The sequence below is a fragment of the Mobula birostris genome, chromosome 17 (assembly GCF_030028105.1).
Source record: "Mobula birostris isolate sMobBir1 chromosome 17, sMobBir1.hap1, whole genome shotgun sequence".
NCBI lineage: Eukaryota > Metazoa > Chordata > Chondrichthyes > Myliobatiformes > Myliobatidae > Mobula > Mobula birostris.
Genome location: NC_092386.1, coordinates 38,730,774 through 38,752,734, shown reverse-complemented (window position 1 = coordinate 38,752,734; position 21,961 = coordinate 38,730,774). Strand labels below are relative to the sequence as shown.

The 21,961-nt window shown below is 39.8% G+C and overlaps 1 protein-coding gene across 2 annotated transcripts in view; it reads left to right on the top strand.

The window, feature by feature from the left end:
* The first annotated feature begins 11,349 nt into the window (after positions 1-11,349).
* The window catches only part of LOC140211624 (guanine nucleotide-binding protein subunit alpha-14), a 139,517-nt gene continuing 128,905 nt past the window's right edge, over positions 11,350-21,961 (top strand). The window contains exon 1 of one of the 2 annotated variants that reach the window (XM_072281558.1): positions 11,350-11,844. In XM_072281558.1, the coding sequence (XP_072137659.1) occupies positions 11,724-11,844 (121 nt within the window). In that variant the 5' untranslated portion in view covers positions 11,350-11,723. Of the gene's footprint in view, positions 11,845-12,372; positions 12,459-21,961 lie in introns of those variants that run through there. The other variant, XM_072281560.1, reaches the window with a different exon arrangement.

The window sequence follows — 21,961 nt, the reverse complement described above, 5'->3', positions numbered from 1 at the left end:
TAAACCTTTATAGGATATTGAGTTGGCAACAGTTGGAGCTTTGGACGACTGATTTCAGAAATGGGGTTGTCTGCTTGGAACAGAATAAGCTAAAAGGAAATCTGAGAGGCTCTTGAAACCAAGCAGGGTCTTGCTACAAACGGGTGGAGATAATTGTTCTGTTGGCAGAAGGTTGAAGAATAGAAGACCATGAAATAAAATAATAGTAAAGAACCAAAAATTACATTAAAAATTTTAGGGAATGAATAGTTATGGTATGGAATGTATTAGCAGGAAGAAAGGTGGAAGAAGCTTAGCTTCAGTACTGATGTTCCAGAGGGAACTGTATTGGAACTTAAAAGAAAATAAATGCAAAGCTGTGGAGAGTGTACATCGGACTACTTGATGTACAAAAGACCTCATTTCCTATATTCGTATTATGATTTTTTTTTGCCCTACAATTTGCGGCTGATCTATGATAAAAGTGTGGATTTTCCTGGTGTAGTTTCCTTTCAAGAAATGTTGGTCTGATACTTAGTTCTAAGATATTGCACATTGAAAGGCACCATCAGTGTAATTGCATCATAAGTGAGCAAGTCTTTCCCGCAAAGCATGCCTCCTTGGCTCAGCACACTGTAAAAGGCTTCAGGACAAACTGCCTCAGGGGCAAATTCTTAACTATTCCAGATGCATGGAACACCTGAAAACTCCTGGCAAAAGAAAACTTCATTTTAGTTAGTTGTTTTCCATGCTTCTAGATTAATTGTTCTTCTGACTATTTCCGAAAATGGAATTTAACCAATTTTAATTAAATTATGACCGTAGCATTAACGTTAGTATATTCGTATTTTCCTTTGACACGCTTAACATTAAAATTCTCACATTTTGTCTCTAATATAACTTGGATGACCAATGAATGTTTTTTGTTTTTCCAGTCACTTAATTCCCAGTATGGTTCTTCTTTTCTGTTAAAATGATCAAATTTAGAAAGCAGCCTGACTCATTCACTGAAAGCTTCATGCTTGCTCTTGGCGGTGGAGGTGGGGGGGGGGAGAGAGAGAAGTTTCCTCTGGATTTCTTTAAAAGGTGCCTTCATGCTCTCTGAGGTTTTAGTTCTGCACAAGTTATTGTAAATCACTTACATTGGATAATCCATCAGAACTTGAAAAGAGATCTTGGTGGTAAATTTACTGGATTCTGACCTAACTAATGTGTGAACTTGTTTGGTTAAAATTGCAAAAACATATCAAACCAATGGCTAATATTTAATAATCTTTTGCCATTTATCTATCCTCTCTAATTAAAATATAGGTTGAAGCAACTAGTAATTCATGGATTTCAATTTAACTTCAGATAAAAATGCATTGTGCAAATCTTTAGTTTTTTTTGCAAGGTGGGAGTGAATGATGGCTTCAAGCACTACTTTAGCGCAATATGATTTATATTCCCCTGTTAAGTAAAGTATTATCAGTGCAGTAAATCCTACTAGATCTGACACATAAACCTGCTGTTCTGAAATAGAAAAACAATTTACACCTACATTTGCTGTATATCTGCACTTAGCAGCAGGCCTGTGAAGTACACACACAACTCATTGCTTTGGACTCCAGTTTGCTGGAATGTAAACAAGCAGAGGGTAGGCCAGCTAAACAGAAAGGATTAACTTTGTTTTTGAAAATGTCCCTCAATTTCAAAAAAAAACTCATGGAAAGTACAGTTCATTTTTATGTCTTTAAAAGGTGCAGTTTGCAATTTGAAGTTAATTGTAAAATTGAATATGGAAATATGTTGAAACTGTTCTGGAAGTAGCATTTGATGAGCACAAGGAATATGCATATATGGTAGATTGCTTAATTTCTAAATACTTGGGATGACAACATTTATAAAGTTGTCAGTGTTTTGAAATTACTTGCAGAACCAGACTGAGTAGTTCAGTCCATAAAACATTAGAAACTTTATGTAAATATGCTGTTGACTTGATTGCGGTGAGGAAGAATTTATTCTTTGTGGTCATGACAGCTATGAATTAAATAAACTAAAAGCAAAAAATGACAGATATTTAAATTAGAAAGGTGTCAAGGTTATGGAGAGAAAGTGGAAAAGTAGTGTCAAGGACATGATTGGATCAACTACAATATTACTGGTGGATCAAGTTCAAAGTCAAAATGGAGCTTATTGTCATATGCACAGGTACATGTATACACAGGTGCGGTGAAAAACTCAGCAACATCACAGGCATCGAAACAACATACACAAGAAAATCAAATTGAACATAAATTATACACAATTTTAACAAGAAAGAACATAATGAGGATAAAAATGAAGTCCATTGTAATGCAAAGTGGTCATAGTGAGATTGTGATTAGGGTTATGGCAGTTGTTGAACCTGTTGTTGTGGGACTTAAGGCTTCTGTACTTCCTGCCTGATGGTAGCTGTGAAAATCTGGCATGGTTCAGATGGTGAAGATCTTCATGTTAGATCTTGCCTTTTTGAAGCAGTGCCTCTTCTAGCTAGTTCGATGCAGAGGGATGTGCCCATGCTCTTTGCAGCTTCTTACATTCCTGCACACTTAAATTGCCATACCAGACCATGATATACCAATTGGGATGCTTTCAACAGAACTTTTGAAGAAGTTTATTAGTGTGTTCAGTAAGAAAGTAAAGATCCTGGTGCACCTTTCTGTGATTGCTTCAAGGCACTGAATTAATGTTCTTTTGTGGGATTCATAGACAATAGATGGTCTCCCAGGTTCAAAGCACTGTGATTGACTTACATTTATAATCGTACATTTTATAAAACATAAATTTGACCCATCTCAGCTCATGTGTTTATCCACATTCCTGACAGTTCTGCAACCTCCCTTGCTCCAGCATTTGTTCCTTCAAAAAGCCCTCTTCCTATTCATTTATTTATAAGTATTTTTGTTTTTGAGAAGCTTATTACTTTAGTAAATCCCTAAGACACAACTTTGAGGTGGGTCTTGATCCAGCAATCAAAAGAGACTTTGCCACTACTGTGTCATGTCTGATACTTAGACGTTCACAGTCTTTGCGTGCAGGACATGTTACCTATTACATCTGAAGAGGAGGATCTTCCTGCTCAAAGATGTGTCCCTCACTGAGTTCAAGATTGATGTAAATTGTTACTTCATCTAGTGATGGTTGGCTGTCTGAATGAAAGTGGCTCATCTCCAGTCTAATGATGTGAGTCAAATTTTTGAAATGGTCCTTAATGACAATGTATAACCTGTTAATCATAATTATCAAACTATATGTTGTTAATGCATAAGGAGACAATATTTTCTTCTTCTTGCCTTGTTCCACACTTCTGCATCTCTGATAATAGTCATTCTATATCACTGAATCATTCACGATAAAAATTGTGCCTGTAAACCCTTTATTGCTTTGCTTCTCTCTGCCTCTGCATTTAGCATCATAGCCTGGTATAAAAACACCATTGCCCAGGAATGGAAAAGACTACTGAAGTTGGTGGATCCAGCAAGACAATCACAAGCAAAGTCTTCCCCACCATTGAGCATATTTACATAGAGTGCTACCATAAGAAAGCAACATCCATCATCAAGGACCCTTGTCATCCAGGCCATGTTGACTTCTCACGAATACCATTGGGCAGGAGGTACAGGCCTTTTGGGCCTCACACCACTCTGCTTAGGAACAGTTATTATATAACAACCATCAACTCCTGAACCAGCATGGATAACTTCACTCACCACAACTCTGAACTGATCCCTCAACCTACAGACTCACTTTCAAGGACTCTACAATTCACATTCTTACTATGACTTCTTCTTTTTCTTCTCCGTCTTGTTTTATGGCGGTTGGCACCCAGCTTAATGGTGCATTACCGCCACCTTCTGCTCCAGAGTGTGCAATAGACTTACAATCTTAAATCCCTTCTCTCAATCAATCAATCAATCAATCTCTCTCTCTCTCTCTCTCTCGCGCACACACACACACACGCACACACACGCACGCACACACACACACACACACACACACACACACACACACACACACACACACACACACCCTAACCTACACCTTATCCTCCCATCTTCGGCCACCCTAGTACCCTATTCCTGCTTATCCATCATATCCTATTAAGAAAAACCCTGTACCCCTTAAGAAAGCTAAAAGTACCCTGACCTGTGCTCTCTCACCCATGCCTAGCAACCCTTTCAATGTGAATTCCTGCACCCCCAATTCCCTTAGATTAATTCTCGTAATCTCTCTCTGTATCCCATACTTCCTGCAACTCAGAACTACATTTTCTACTGACTCCTCTTCATGACATTCTTCACACAATCCTCTCTGGTGTTTCCCTATCATTTTCAATGTTTTGTTTAATACACAGTGCCCCAGCCTTAATCTAGTCCACACAGTTTCCTCTCTTCTGTATCCACGAACTACCCTAGTACCTGCAGCACTCTTTTGTATTTGATATAAATGCCTCCCTTTCCCCTCCCTGTCCCATCTTTCTTGCCTCATTTGGTTGATCTTACTATGATTTCTTTACATTTATTATTTGCACAATTTGTCTTTTGCACATTGGTTGTCACTCTTTATGTATATTCATAAATTGTATTTTGTTTTCTCTAAAGCAAGAAAATGAATCTCAAGTTAGTATATGGTAACATATACGCACTTTGATAATAAATTGACTTTGAGCAACTTCTCATCTTCAGTGACTTCAATCTCCATCTCAATGTGCATTGGGCACTTTCTGGTATTTGATGTGCTGTAGGTCAGACTCTTGCACAGCTTGCTTGATGGAAATATATAAGATTAACATTTGCCTCTGCATTTTTACAGTTATTGTTCTTAACAGAAACTTTTGCATGAACTTGACATATCAATTTTCATGAATCCATTATTCTCTCTCACCCTGGTCACCATCTCTGTTTCATTACACCAAGGGGTACAGATGTGAATGGATATGGTCAACAGCTGGTTTAGTCAGTTACTGGTGGCTATACCAATAAAATACCATTAAATTTAGTTTTCATTTGCAAAACTATTTGCTAATCAGAGATTATCTTGGATTGCCTTCTTTCATCTGCCATAATATTCTCAAATCCCCTTAATTTTTATCAGAGAACATAGAACAGAAGAGTACAGGAACAGGCCCTTCAGCCCAACATGTCTACACTGTCCATGATGCCAGTCTGTCCAATGTCATCTGCAGGCATAGTTGACCCTGTTTCTGTGCTGTATAATTCTCTAACTCTATGCACGTGGTCTATACCTCTCCATTCCCAGGCTTTTTATGTATCTGTCTAAAAGCTTCTTAAACATTGCTATTGTATTTGTTTCTACCACCTTGATTGGCTGCATGTTCTGGGCACCTACCACTTACTATATGAAAGCCCCACATATCTTCTTTAAAGTCCCCCGCCCCCCCCCCCCCGCACCTCACTTTAACCCTAAGTACTCTGATATTTGAGATTTCCACCTCAGGAAATAGATTCTGTCTCAGGTTGCTTTCTCCCCGAAGTCTCTGACGTGCTATAAAAAACAATCCAAGTTTGTCCAACAACTTCTTATGGCTAATACACTCAAAGAGTTTAGAGAAATATTGCAGGGAACCTCTTCTGCGCCCTCTTCAAAGCCTCAACATTCTTCCTATAATGTGGCAAGCAGAACTGCACACAATTCTCCAAATGTGGCCTCACCCAGGTATTATATATTTGCAATATGATATGCCAACTCTTAAACTTAATGTCCTGACAAACATATTGCATTCCTTCTTTATCACCCATCTACTATTGTTACACCATCAGGGAGCTGTGGACTTGTATGCCAAGATCCTTCTGTAGTCATAAGAATTCTGTCATTTACTTTATACTTCTGCATTTAATGGCCAAACCATGCCATCTTTTCACAGTGACCCACTGGAAAGGATAAAGATAGTTTTACTTGTTTATGTACACTGAAACATTCAGAGAAATGCACCATTAGCATCAACAACCAACACAGTCTGAGAGTGTGCTGGGGGCAGCCTGCAAGTGTTGCCATGCTTCTGGTGCCAAGTTAGCATGCCCACAATTTACCAACCTTAACCCCCTAGCCCATATGTCTTTTGAATATGGGAGGAAACCCACACAGTCGCGGGGAGAAGTAACAAACTCCTGACAGACAGTGGTGGGATTTGAACCTGGGTTGCTGGTGCTGTAATGGCATTGTGCTGACTGCTACTCTAACTGAGGAGGAACAGAAGCCTGAATTCCCACACCATGAAGTTCAAGAAGAGCTGCTTTCTTGAACCAACCAGTGAGACCTTAATCATTAGTTTAGCAACATTGTGACCATTTCGCAATAAAACATAATTTTTTATTGTTCCAGTTGTGTTTTCTTATAGGAAACATGCATATTTTATACTTTTTTTCTTGTGAATGCTACTTATATGATGCAATGCACCTCTGATGATGCTGTAAGTAAGCTTTCCTCTGCACCTTTGCCTAAATTTGACTTAAAGTTTGATCTTATATAATGCATCATTTAACACTTACCTGGATTAGACACCTAATGCCATTTGTCCACCCAAATTCCAATTGATTTTTATCCTGCTTCATCTTCTGACAAACCATCCTTATTATCAACAACTTCACATTTAAATCACTCAAGATCTTTTATGTTTTGACATTTGAGTTAATACTTTTAAATGTGCAAATAGCAGAAATACCATGCTCATTCATCTAGAAACTCAGAAATAGACTTCCCATGGAAATCTCACAGTGCCTATGATCTGGACTTCCCTCTATGACATCAGGTCTTTGTTCAAAAGGATGACATATCCCTAAATTGGCTGAATGGAATTTGTGAAGAGGTGATTTTCAAGCAATATTTTGTAAAATGAAAACTAAATATAAGTCCATCAATTTTGTAATACTTTCTAAATGGAATAATTAGTAAAGTAGGACATTTTATTATGTGTTTCAATGAGTTTGCTAAATAGCATATGTAATTTCATACACCAATTAACAACTCTGCAACTCAGATTCAGAATCAGGTCTACTATCACCGGCATATGTTGTGAAATTTGTCAACTTAGCAGCAGTTCAATGCAATACATAATATAGAAGAGAAAAAAGTAATAAATAAGTAAATCAATTACAGTATATGTATATTGAATAGATTTTAAAACGTGCAAAAAACAGAAATACCGTATATTAAAAAAATGAGGTAGTGTCCAAGGGTTCAATGTCCTTTTAGGAATCGGATGGCAGAGGGGAAGAAGCTGTTCCTGAATCGCTGAGTGCGATTCTCTCAACAAAGTGCAAGGTTTTTAGAGTTAGAATAGTTTACAAGTGCCTGAATGTTTCATCAACTCCCTAGTTTTCCCTGATGACAAGTGAAGCATGTGAAACAGTGTAGCCATAAGGAAACAGTATAGCCATAAGGAAACAGTAAATTTGGATTCCCATGCTGACTTATATACAAAGCATCACATCACTCTCAGCAGCAAGACACCAAGAGGGAGATAGGTATTGGAAGAATACCTTTCAGGTATCTATCATTGGTTAAAGAAACACATTGCTGACACTGTGAGACTGATCTATCAGGATGTGATTAACTGGATATAAGCTGGAAATGCTGAAATGATTTTAGATTCAGAGAGGGAAATGACAATACTATTCATCTTGAGCTACTATTACCATCTGTGCTAAAAATTAACAGGAGGAGATGGGACTTCACCTATGGAAAAGAGTACAGTTGGGCTGAGACCCTTCAGGACTGGAGAAAAAAGATGAGGAGTCAGAGTTAGAAGGTGGGTGGAGGGGAGGAAGAAACACAAGGTGATGGGTGTAACTGGGAGGGGGGAGCAGTGAAGTAAAGAACTGGGAAGTTGATTGAGGAAAGAGACACAGGGCTGGAGAAGGGGGAATATAATAGAAAACAGAAGGCCATGGAAGAAATAAAAGTGGGAGGAGCACGGGGGGGGTGATGGGCAGGCAAGGAGGTGCAGTGAGAGAGGGAAATGGGGATAGTGAAGTGGGGGGGCACATTACTGGAAATTCAAGAAATCGATGTTCATGCCATCAGGTTGAAGGCCACCCAGACGGAATATAAGGTGTTGCTCCTCCAACCTGAGTGTGGCTTAATCGTGACAGTAGACCAACTTCCCAGCCCTTGACTTCACCTCTCCGGGTTTCACCTCCCCCCACCTTCTAACTCTGACTCCTCATCTCGGCTGGAAACATCAGCTATACTCATTTCCAGAGATGCTGCCTGGCCTGCTGAATTCCTCCAGCCCTTTGTGTGTGTTGCTTGGATTTCCAGCATCTGCAAAGGTTTTGATATGACCATGATTAGTTTCATCTAGAATTCAGATTTCCATCAATTTTAAAGCTTTATATTTAATAAGTGTAGGAAATAAAAAAAACTGTACAAATACATTATCATTTTTCGATTTAAATGAATTAAAATATAGGAAATACTGGTCCATCAAATCTGTTCAACAAATTTTTTTGGCTCTCATTGTTTACTTCGCCTAACAATCTTTAACTACCACGGAGACAAAAAACCTCCAGGCAAATTCTGATGAGGGGAAAATTTTCTGCGGAATTTTTTGACAGCAAGCATCCCTAACTAATTAAAGTCTGGCTTCGATAGGCTACCGTGTCCATGCGGCAGAAGTTCTGGTGTTATATCTGCCAGCTGTTAGCTGCAAGGTTAAATATATACGTTGACTGAGAAGGGAATAGCCCTCTATGCTGTTTATTGTGTGAAGCCAGGGCACCATGAAATTGGGTTGAATAAAGCCTGTTTCTTGATGTGCAAGTTATGAAAAAAATCAACTGACCCAAAGCAGATGGTACCGGCTGATACAGTGGAATTGGACTAGACTGGGCACGGCAGCGTTTCGTGTATTTTCCTCCAGTCAGAGGGACTCACCTAATTATGTCACTATTTCGATCCTTCGTAACGTAAACTGGAGCTCAAAGATATATATACCCTCAATAGTCTCAGACTCTTACCAAAATCCACAGTGTGCTGAGTACCTTTTCAGCATTTGGTCGCTGATGTCCTCATTTGATGTTTTTGTGCGATGGTGAGAGAGCAAGCTATGAGCAATCTTGCCGGAATGTACGAAATGATGCATGAAGCGTACGTGCGCAAAATTATTTCTGTTTAAGTTAACATAGGTTTCAATTTTGTAAAAAGTTGCTGCACAAAACGAATACGTGAATCCTATACAGTAATCTACAGTGGCTCAACAGAATGGCAGAGGAAATAGCCAGAATTACATTAAAATATTGTATTTTCCTAATATGTATTGACATATTATAAATTTCCTATTTTCTTATTTATTGTAAACTTCACTTTCTAAATTTTCCCGAAATGAAATTAGCTCTGGCACGTTACACAGCCACCAAGTAGATCAAAAATACATGGATACATTTTTCAATTTACATTGATATATCCTTTTAGTTATTATAATTTAACGACAGTTTCCAAACATTTGCAATCGTATTTTGATTCCCTCTCCAGCTTCCCTATCTAAAGGGAATTTGCCTCATATTCAGACTATAATACGGAAATGTCTCTTACGTCTGGACAATTCCGGAAAAAAAAGGACTGAGTAAATGTTCCCCGCCTTCTCGCAATGTGCCAGCACGCCATTTCATATTATTATTATTATTAGTGATTGTTGGAGAGCAGGTATTTTAACATGGCAGGCTTCTAAAATCTTTCCGAGTTTCATAAAATGCAAATTTCACGGTAAGATGATTGAGTAGGAAAACTGGCTCAGTTGCTTTAAAATCCGCCCAAACTCCTTCTGCACCATTATTAAATCTCAGCGCAAGGCGGCGCCTGAACTGCGAACTCTCTTGTTGCTCACCCATTGGACACAATTTGCAGCAGGTCGCAGTAGTTGAATGAACATTTAGACGCGGCAACTTCGTGCTCCCATTTCTGTCAATTTGGGACTAGTTTTACGAGGTGTCCTCAAATATAGCGGCAATTGTACTGTTCAGAATATCTGGTGCAGTAATGCAGAAGGGGAAATAGGATGAACATATTCACTTGCCTGAACCAAAACCGAACGTATATGAAGACCGCAAAGGATAAAGGACTGTAACAGGCATGCAACAATGGGATAGGGGGAAAACTTATGCACTATTATGGAAATAAAGCAGAATAAATCATTAGGAATTAGCCCAAGATTAGTGAATCATTCGATTATTTTAAACTGTCGTCCTTATCTACCATTTGTGGCCGTCACATATTTAGCCAATAGAAACAAAAGGGTATGCACTTGATCTTATACTAGGTTGAGATGGTGGGAAATTTGAAAATCACTTAATCCAAGGTCACTCGAAAGCATTATACCTGGATCTACAAATCTGTGGAAGTCACATTTGGAATTTATTTATGAGGGAGGGATGCTACCGGGAAAAGAAAAGATTTGTTTCAAAACAACATTTCACGGAGAATACAATTTAAATATGCACCTCACGGGAAAGGAAAAAATGTGAAACGGGGAGAAGATTTTTACCTCACAAGTTATACATATAAAATAACTGAAAGGGGTTGGTAAATAATAAATTGAAAATGAACAATATAATTAGCGAAATGATGAGATTTGTATGTCAGCCTCTATAGGCAGTCTGAGTTAATATATTCCAGATATATGGATTTATACGGTGTTATTTCATTTATAGAACGCTCGGTTACGCATACTTCGAGGATGGATGCGTAAAGTCTTGGCAGTATGAATGATTTATTTGTATTCTTCTATTATTATAATCTGGATAATTAAAAAGTTAATAATATTCTCGGTTCTTATTTCAGGACTTCAAAACTTGTACATTTTACATCCCCCCCCCATTCACTTTCCAATGCAATGACAGACTTGCCATTTTTTCCAATATACAAACCGCTCAGAAATGCACCACCAAATATGTATGGATTAAAAGTACACCGTGCAAATATTTACAGACCTTGCGATTCGTATTGCTTGATTATTGCAAATATTTTCCTTTTGTTAATGGTTTAATGGGCTGAAATTAACAAAACTGCAGAAGCTGGAAATCTTAAGTAAAATCAGAAAATACTACAAGTTTCTTCCATCTCCTGTTTCACTTTCACAGCTGCTGCCTGACTTGCTGATTGTTTTCATTACTTGATAAAAGCGGAAATAACAAAATAAAAGCATAGCAGGAAAGAAACAAAACAATCACAATGCTAAATTTAAATTAATAAAATGTGATTCTAGCACATTTGCTGTCAGCAACGCCATTTTCCAGCAGACATTCTTTTGGAGCAGTTTTACCCTCGTCTTGGTGTCGCACCGCCTTTTTTTGTTAGTACGAAAGAAAACCCCTGGTCGCTCAGTTCATGAGCAGCGCCTGACTTATTGCGCTGTGAGTGAGTGTTGGACACAGTTTCTTTTTCCTCTTCTCTCCCGCTGGGTATTCCCGCCCACTTCATCAGATCGGACACCAACGGCAGGAGCCTGCAAGTGTAAATACTCGCAAGCCTCCATTGAAAACAACTTTTTTTTGCGCGTGTGTTTGTTTTTTAAAGCGGAAAGGGAAGAGCAGGAATAAAATAAAGTTATTTTGTTTTTATTTCGTGGACGCTTGGCTTGCCATCGCCTCCACTTCTCCAATGGCGTGGCCGTGCTGAGGCGGCTCGGCAGCTTGGAGTCCGGTTCGGTTGCGGTGTCGTCTTCTCGCTCAATTAACCGGGCGGGTGCTGTCTGCTCGGGTCCCGTGATGGCGCGCTGCTGCCTGTCCGAGGAGGACAAGGAGTCCCAGCGGATCAACGCCGAAATCGAGAGGCAGCTGCGGAGGGACAAGAAGGACGCCCGAAGGGAACTCAAGCTGCTGCTGCTGGGTGAGTTATCGAACAGCTATGGTTTGCACTTGGGATGACCTGCTGGTCTCAGAGATTCCGCAGCACTGTGCCATCCCTCAACTTGTCGGGCACGCCGCCGCGGTGAACGCCACACTTCTGGTCACTGCAGGCAGCGTCTTACTGATCTCGAACGTTTCCCTATCCACTTCTGCAGGCCCGAATCCTCTTTCAGTTCCCCCTCCCCTCAGCAAGAAAAACAATTCATCATAAGTCGCTAATGGGATAGATGACTAGCTTTTTAAAGGAGAGGGGAAGAAAAAGTGAAGGCAGGCGACACAGCATGAAACAGGTGGTGGTTATTTGGACATTTTCCCCCCGCAGGACTTAGCACGTCGCGCAGAGTTGAAGTTCAAACAAGTTGGCGGCCTGTGCTTGCCTCCTGTAACCTGATCCACAGGTTGCAACACATTGCGGATAGATTGTCTCGGCTTGGGCAGGCAGTGGCACAGGGTGTCGATTAAACAGCCTCAGCAGTGTTTTAGTTGCTAATCCTTGTTTACCAGTTGATTATTTGTAAATCCTCACCCTTCACTAGACAGGATTGAAGTTATTTCGGAGTATTCTACTAAGCAGAGTTGCTGTACTGAAAACAGGTGTCTATATTTCGATTCTTTCGATGTAATTCAGGGCTTGTTACTTAAACAACTTGACAGCATCGCTTGGCGAATCGTCTCGACCTTTATTTACTCAATTGTCTTAAGTACTGGATGAGCGTGTTGGGTGTGGCGAATGCAAGTCGGAACATAATTGTTACATTTCGTTATCTCGTAAAATTGCTTTCGTTTTTCATTTGTCTTCCAAGATGTTCCTTCCCTTTTTAAATTCTGCTGTGATGTTTTAATTTTGTAGTTTAAAAAATTGAATGCTATTTTTCTCATTATTTCACCTGCTAACCCGCGTCATTTTCAATTGTGAAAGGCATCTTACATGTTGGAGCCTCTTTTATCCTTGAGGATTGAAGAAATGCATTTTCTCCCTTTGGCAGAAGATTTAAACATACCATAAGACAAAGGAGCAGAAGTCGGCCATTCGGCCGGTCGAGTCTGCTCCGCCATTTTATCATGAGCTGATCCATTCTCCCATTTAGTCCCACTCCCTCGCCTTCTCGCCATAACCCTTGATGCCCTGGCTACTCAGATACCTATCAATCTCTACCTTAAATACACCCAATGACTTGGCCTCCACTGCTGCCCGTGGCATCAAATTCCATAGATTCACCACCTTCTGACTAAAAAAATTTCTTAGCATTTCTGTTCTGAATGGGCGCCCTTCAATCCTTAAGTCATGCCCTCTCGTACCAGACTTCCCCCATCATGGGAAACAACTTTGCCACATCCACTCTGTCTATGCCTTTCAACATTTGAAATGTTTCTATGACACACACACACACACACACACACACACACACACACACACACACACACACACACACACACACACACACACACACACACACACACACACACACACCTCCCCCAGAAATTAAATAAGAAAAATTCTCACTATCAAATTGGTTTCTTTCCATTCAGATTTTTCCAGGTTCCGTGATTATCAGATTGATTATAATTTTACCACATGTGAACAAACTGCCAAAATTATTCAGGCTATCACATTTCTGTTTGCAACCGGCTGTTCATGGGATTGGTATATGATTAGAACATTGCCTAATATGCCAACTGCTTAATTTAGATTAGTTAGAAATTGACATTCTTCAGTAATCTAAGATTGTACTGAAAAAAGAAACGCACCTCTTAGAAATCTGAGGTACAAACAAAAGATGCTAGAAGACACAGCAGGTCAGCCAGTTTCTATGAGTTTGGGGGGGGGGATTTGGAGAAAGAGCCAATATTTCAAGTGTCTGAGTGTTTACAGCATTTTCTATTTTTAGTTGCACTGAGTTGGCAATTTCAGTAAATTCGCAATTGGAGATGTTCCATTGTCGTTGATGTTCATGTGTTAATGATAAAATCGTTAATCTTTGACTACTATCGTTGAAAGTTGATGAAAAGTAAGAGTAATCTGCACAATGCTGTGAGTGTTTCACAAAAGTATATATGCAGCCACATTAGAAAAGAGCATTTGGGTGGGAGAGGAAAAGCTGTTTGATACACAGTCAAAAATTGATTAAAGTCAACACAAACAGCAGATGTTGTAAATCTGAAACAAAAGTAGAAAATACTGGAAAGACTCAATTGGTGTGGCTGCATTATGGAAAGAGAAACTGGCAACATTTCAAGTCAGAGACCCTCCACGTATACAATAGTTAATAGCTTGGAGCAACTCAGCGGGTCAGGCAGCATCTGTGGAGAGAAATGGACAGTCTATGTTTTGAGCCAAGAGCCTTCATCTGGACTGGGTCAAAGTGTTGAGACCCAAAATGTTAACTGTACATTTCTCTCCTCAGATGTTAGACCATAAGATATAGAAGAAGGATTAGGCCATTTATTTGGCCCCATTGAGTCTGCTCTGCCATTTCATCATGTGTGATGGTTGCTTTCTGATTAAAGTCTGCTGATTGTATTATAAGAATATCTGTTAGGTAACCATTAACAGGAATTCGGGAGAGAGAGAAGGAATTTAATATAATCACCTGAGCTATGTCAGAGCGTTGGTGATGTTGGCCAGACACGGAAAATTATTCAATATTTCTGCTTTACTAGTATGTTGGAGCTGTAACCTGTATGTGTGCCAGGTGGCTATTTCCGTGAGGCTTATGATAGAATAATGTGCAGACACTTCCTGTTTCGTGGAGTTTTTATTTGGCAAAGTTCCACTAGTTGGTGATTGTAGAATACTGCCCTGCTTCATGTTGAGAAACAATTCACATAGAAAAAGTAAGAGGAGAAGCAGTGTGTTTTGTGGAGATCAGCTGACACTTTTTGAAAAATAATTCAGGAAAATTGGGAAAGCAAACTGAAAGCCTGGCCATCATATCTCTCCTATTTCAATTGATTGAAGACTGTGTGAATGGAGGTCTGCTGGTGGGTTATGTATTCACACTGTTCAGAATAGTATGGAATGTGGCACGGAGATTCCTGAAGGATGCTATGTCAATCGTAAAAAAAACATTGAGAGGTTTGATATGTGTTCACATCCGTGTAGCAGGGATAGGGATTACAATAATTGTGTAGCCTGAGAGTTGTATTTGAAGGAATTATTTTATAATCCATGATCATCCTGGGTGTCCTGTACAGGGTGCAGCAGAAAGTAGATCATGTAATTTAACCACTTTTTATTAGCTAGCCATATTTTTCTAAGGTTTGGTCCACTGCCTTTTAGTTCACTGCCAAACATACTTTAAATTCTTCTATGCAAAATGTTGATAACACAAGTAAAAGTAATATAATGATCAACTATGACATAATGCATTTTTTATCTAGGCCTTTAAAATAATAAATGTTGCGTGGTACACATGTTTGCCTGAACTTAATTTCATTTGCTTTAATAAATAATGGGTTCTCCCTACATTTATTCTTCTGTATATAAAATGATACAGGGAAGGGGCTTGGGGGTTCTAACGTTTTTACTGTCACTCATTCTTTGGGGTACTATTCTGTTTTTGTGGATATCTGTGAAGTGCAAGAATTTTAGGTTGTATATTGTATATGTTCCCTGATATTAAATGAAACTATTGAATGAATGGACAAGATTCCAATCAAATTGATTTCAAATGGAAAACGGGTATAACGAATGGGAGAGAAATACTAATTAAAAATTGTAAATTATCTGGTGTCGTATAATGATAAATGAATCAGAATCAGATTTGTTATCACCAGCATGTGACATGAAATTTGTTAACTTAGCAGCAGCAGTTCAATGCAATACATAATATAGAAGAGAAAAAATAAATAAAAACAATAATAATGATAAATAATGATGACTTAACATTCAGTATCTTATGCAGTTAATACACTTAGTACCTTAAATATGCTGTGGGTCATGTTAGTAATCCTTGAAGGACAACTTACTTTAAATCTATGATGCCTTGTAAGTTTATAGCTAAGGTAAATCTTCCCATTCATTACTTCACTATGAAGCTAATGCATATTGTGGTGTGGTGTCATTATAGGCATGTTATATATGGGTGTCCCATAGTCCACTTCTGAATTGTGTCAGATTCCTTGTGCAATGTCTATATCATGATAATGAAAACCGTTACTCAACCATTACTATTCAAGGTCATAATTGACCAACAATATAACATGAGGATATCTCAGATGTGTGCTTTTAATAACTAGTACTGGCATTCAGGGGTGCACGTGTCCTAAATTTTATTTCCATATGCATCTTGGTTTGATAAAAATTCATAGTTCAAATATATGGTGCTTATTCTCATTGTTTCATGGAGATGCAAGGTAAACTGATAAGGCCAAGTAGTTAGGATTTGGAAGGGCGAGGTTTAGTAAGTTAGTGGCTGTAAGTCAGATGTAGGGGGTAGAATGGTAGTATGTATGAAGTCAGATATATGAGAGAGGAATGCACACAGTTGGTTTTTCTAATCCTGTGTAAGTGTTGGTAAATGATAAATAAAAGGCAGAACAATTTGCTCTTCAGGGAAATAAATTAAGCAGTTTACAGCTATACAGAAGGATTAGGATTAGATTTCATCATGGGAGCATAAAGTGAAATTACTGGAAATCAACACCATTCGGAGAACATATTGTTAACTTTTAGTGATGGGTTAGAAACTGAATTTTCTTTCAAACAAGTCTTGAGAATTGCAGTCCCTAGTTTGGCTTGAGCCAATGGTTGTGAATGGTGGTGGTTTTGAAGGAGCAGAGCTTACAAAGTTACTGATGAAGAAACATCATTTTAGTGCAGGGATTAAAACTCTTTTAAGACAAGATGTCTGACAGCATCCTGACAGTTTAAAGTGGAAATTTGGAACGTAAAGACAAAGAGCAAGTGTTGGGATTCATTGACAAGAACTTCAGTTTCTTGAGTCTGAGTTTGACAAAATTGGCCCTTCTCTGTTAAATTGTGAATATATGTTTGATATCTAAGCTTATTATTTCAAATTTGTGTGAGTGAATTCACAACTAAAGTATTCATGGCAAATAAATATGCACCTTCAGGTCTTGTGTCATTTATGGATATGCGCTTGTTAAAATGGGAGGTACAATATACGTATTTGGTACATTCCTATTCACATTGCTTTTAGGGTTGACATACTTTAAAGTTTCTATAGTGTATCCAATTGTTTTTTAATTGTACTTTAGCATATCATATCTGGAATTTATTCTAGAATTTGTTAAAATTATTTATTTTTAACAAGTATATAAAAGATTATTCTTTAAGAAAAATACATACAATAATCAGGTGTTCACAAAAATATTTACAACTTCAAATTAACTACAATTACTTTTATCTACAAAGCATTCAAGCCCCTGTGAGGCTTCAGCCCAACTCCCCTGAGATTCGACCAATCACAAACATAAGGGAGGCAATTAATCTGCCAGCACACAAGTCATTTAGGATGTGGAAGGAAACCCACACAGTCTCTGGGAGAATGTTCAAACTCCACACAGTTGTTCAGGATCGAACTCTGGGTCTCTGGCGCAGTGAGGCAGTGGGCTGTACCTGCTGGAGCACTATGCTGTCCAAGTGTGGTAGCTACTGTTTTTCTTGTCTTTATGCCCGTAAATGTATCACACCATTGAATGGGGAAAATGTTTGCAGGAGGTAGTCAGGTTAACCAATTTGTGCTGTTTGGCGATCGACCAGCTTGTTAGTCCATCTCGCAGTACTGCTGCCTATTCTGTACCTAAAGCGTACAAAACCAATTTTTTCCTTGCTGTCCTTTCGCTCTTCATATTTCTATAGAAGCTCTTGAGATTCTCCTTCACCTCGTTTCCTAGAACAACTTCATGCCTTCTTTTGGCCCTCTTGATTTCCTTTACAGGTGGTCTCTTGCATTTCTTATGCTCCTGTAGTACCTCAATTGTTCCTTCTTGCCTATTCCACTCCTCCTCCTCCTCCAATATCTTTGAAGGTATGAGATGTGAATTAGCTAAGATAGACTGGCAAATGATACTTAAAGGGTTGATGGTGGATATGCAATGGCAAGCATTTAAAGATCGCATGGATGAACTACAACAATTGTTCATCCCAGTTTGGCAAAAGAATAAATCAGGCAAGGTAGTGCACCCGTGGCTGACGAGGGAAATTAGGGATAGTATCAATTCCAAAGAAAAAACATACAAATTAGCCGGAAAAAGTGGCACACCTGAGGACTGGCAGAGGAGGACAAAGGACTTAATTAGGAAAGGGAAAAAAGATTATGAGAGAAAGCTGGCAGGGAACATAAAAACTGACTGTAAAAGCTTTTATAGATATGTGAAAATAAAAGGATTGGTTAAGACAAATGTAGGTTCCTTACAGCCAGAAACAGGTGAATTGATTATGGGGAACAAGGACATGGCAGACCAATTGAATAACTACTTTGGTTCTGTCTTCACTAAAGAGGACATAAATAATCTTCCGGAAATAGTAGGGGACAGAGGGTACAGTGAGATGGAGGAACTGAGGGAAATACATGTTAGTAAGGAAGTGGTGTTAGGTAAATTGAAGGGATTAAAGGCAGATAAATCCCCAGGTCCAGATGGTCTGCATCCCAGAGTGCTTAAGGAAGTAGCCCAAGAAATAGTGGATGCGTTAGTGATAATTTTTCAAAACTCCTTAGATTCTGGATTAGTTCCTGAGGATTGGAGGGTGGCTAATGTAACCCCGCTTTTTAAAAAAAGGAGGGAGAGAGAAACCGGGGAATCATAGACTAGTAAGCCCGACATCGGTGGTGGGGAAAATGCTAGAGTCAGTTATCAAAGATGTGATAACAGCACATTTGGAAAGCGGTGAAATCATCGGACAAAGTCAGCACGGATTTGTGAAAGGAAAATCATGTCTGACGAATCTCATAGAATTTTTTGAGGATGTAACTAGTAGAGTGGATAGGGAAGAACCAGTGCATGTGGTATATTTGGATTTTCAAAAGGCTTTTGACAAGGTCCCACACAGGAGATTAGTTTGCAAACTTAAAGCACATGGTATTGGGGGTTTGGTATTGATGTGGATAGAGAATTGGTTGGCAGACAGGAAGCAAAGAGTGGGAATAAAACGGGACCTTTTCAGAATGGCAGGCAGTGACTAGTGGGGTACCGCAAGGCTCAGTGCTGGGACCCCAGTTGTTTACAATATATATTAATGACGTAGACGAGGGAATTAAATGCAGCATCTCCAAGTTTGCAGATGACACGAAGCTGGGCGGCAGTGTTAGCTGTGAGGAGGATGCTAAGAGGATGCAGGGTGACTTGGATAGGTTAAGTGAGTGGGCAAATTCATGGCAGATGCAATTTAATGTGGATAAATGTGAGGTTATCCACTTTGGTGGCAAGAACAGGAAAACGGATTATTATCTGAATGGTGGCGGATTAGGAAAAGGGGAGGTGCAACAAGACCTGGGTGTCATTGTACACCAGTCATTGAAAGTGGGCATGCAGGTACAGCAGGTGGTGAAAAAGGCGAATGGTATGCTGGCATTCATAGCAAGAGGATTCGAGTACAGGAGCAGGGAGATACTACTGCAGTTGTACAAGGCCTTGGTGAGACCACACCTGGAATATTGTGTGCAGTTTTGGTCCCCTAATCTGAGGAAAGACATTCTTACCATAGGAGGAGTACAAAGAAGGTTCACCAGATTGATTCCTGGGATGGCAAGACTTTCATATGATGAAAGACTGGATCGACTAGGGCTTGTACTCTCTGGAATTTAGAAGATTGGGGGGGGGGAGTCTGATTGAAACATACAAAATTCTAAAGGGATTGGACAGGCTAGATGCAGGAAGATTGTTCCCAATGTTGGGGAAGTCCAGAACGGGGGGGTCACGGTTTGAGGATAAAGGGGAAGCCTTTTAGGACCGAGATGAGGAAAAACTTCTTCACACAGAGAGTGGTGAATCTGTGGAATTCTCTGCCACAGGAAACGGTTGAGGCCAGTTCATTGGCTATATTTAAGAGGGAGTTGGATGTGGCCCTTGTGGCTGAAGGGATCAGGGGGTATGGAGAGAAGGCAGGTACAGGGTTCTGTTGGATGATCAGCCATGATCGTACTGAATGGCCAAATGGCCTACTCCACCTATTTTCTATGTTTCTGTGTTTCACCATGGCCTCAATAACACTTGAAAACCAAGGTTCCACAAGCCTGTTATCCACCCTTTTATTCTGCCAGGAACACAAAAACTCTGTAGTCTCAAAATTTCATCTTTGAAGGCCCATTTGTAAAGCACACCTTTGCCAGAAAACATCCTGAACCAATCCATTCTTGCCGGATCCTTTCTGATACCATCAAAATTGGCATTTCTCCAACTTAGAGGACTAGACCTATCCTTCTCCATAATTATCTCAAAACTAATGGCACTATGATCACTAGGTGCAGAGATTCCCCTACACAAGTTTCTGTCACCTGCCCTGTCTCACTCCCTAATAGGAAATCTAGTATCACACTTTCTCTGGTTGGGACTTTTATGTATTGATTAAGGAAACCTTCCTGAACACATTTGACAAACTCTATCCTATCCAACCCTTTAACAGCATTATAGTCCCTGCTGATATGTGGAAAGTTAAAATCATTTACCATCATTGCCTTGTGTTTCTTGCAAGTCTGCAATCTACAGATTTGTTGCTCTAAATGCTGCTAACTTTTGGGTGGTTTATAATATAATCCCATGGTCATCCCTTTCCAGCCTATTCTGTCTGAGCTTTGTTCTGACATTTTCCCTGACTAGTAATGCCAACCATTCCCCTTTAATTCCTCCTGCTCTATCTCATCTAAAACAATGGGACCCCAAGACCACTGAGCTTCCAGTCCTGCCCCTCCTGTAACTAATGGCTATTGTATCATAATTCCAAGTGCTGGTCCATGCCTTAAGCTCATCCACCTTTCCTACAATACTCCTTGCGTTAAAGTATACATTACTCAGAACATTAGTCCCACCGTGTTCAACCTTTTGATTCCTAACTTTGTATGTAGGCTTAACATCATCTTTTCCCAAAACTGCTTAACTATCTGCTCTGGTGTTCTGGTTCCCATCCCCCTGCAACTTGAATTTAACCCCCACCCACCCGTGTAACACAAGCAAGCTTTCCTTCAAGAAAGGAAACTGTACCAGTTCAGGTACAAACCATTTCATCTGTACAGGTCCCACCTTCCCTCAAAGAGAGCCCAATGATCCAAAAATCTGAAGCTCTTCCTCCTGCACAATCTCCTTAGCCACATGTTAACCTGTATTATATTCCTATTTCTGGCCTCACTATTATGTGGCATGGGGAGCAATTCTGAGTGCACAGTCCTGGAGGTCTTGCCCTTTAACTTAGCACCTAATTCCCTGAACTCAATTTGCAGGACTTTGTCACCATTCCTACTCATGTCATTGGTAGCGATATGGGCCATGACCTCTGCCTGCTCACCTTCCCATTTAAGAATGTTATGAACTCAATCCAAGATGTTCCTGACCCTGGCACCCAGGAAGCAACATAACATCTGGGAATCTCGCTCTTGTCCACGGAACCTCTGTCTGTACTCCCCAACCATTGAATCCCTTATTACTACGGCTCACCTCTTCTCCCTCACTTCCCATCTGAGTCACAAAGCCAGACCCGGTGCTAGAAAGCTGACTGCTGTCACTTTCCTCTATTTAATCATCCACCCCCCCCCCCAAAAAAAAACTATATCTGAACTGGTATACCTGTTATTGAGGGGAATGGCTGCTAGGGTTCTCTAACTTGGCTGTCTACACCCTTTCCTCCTCTGACAATCACCCAATTACCTTGGGTGTAAGTACCACCCTGTATCACCTCTCAGCCTCCCAAACAATGGAATCACAGACAATTCGTTGAGCTTCCAGTCCTGAATGATCCTGAATTCATCCAGCTCCAGCTCTTAATTCCTTAACGTGATCTGTTAAGGAAAAAGCTTCTGCGGTATGCACTTCTTGCAGGTGTAGTCATCAGGGACGCTGGGCCTGCCTTTCCACATCCCACAAGAGAAACATTCCACTATCCACTATCTGGCATCTCCTCTGCCTTAACTGCAATAAGAAAG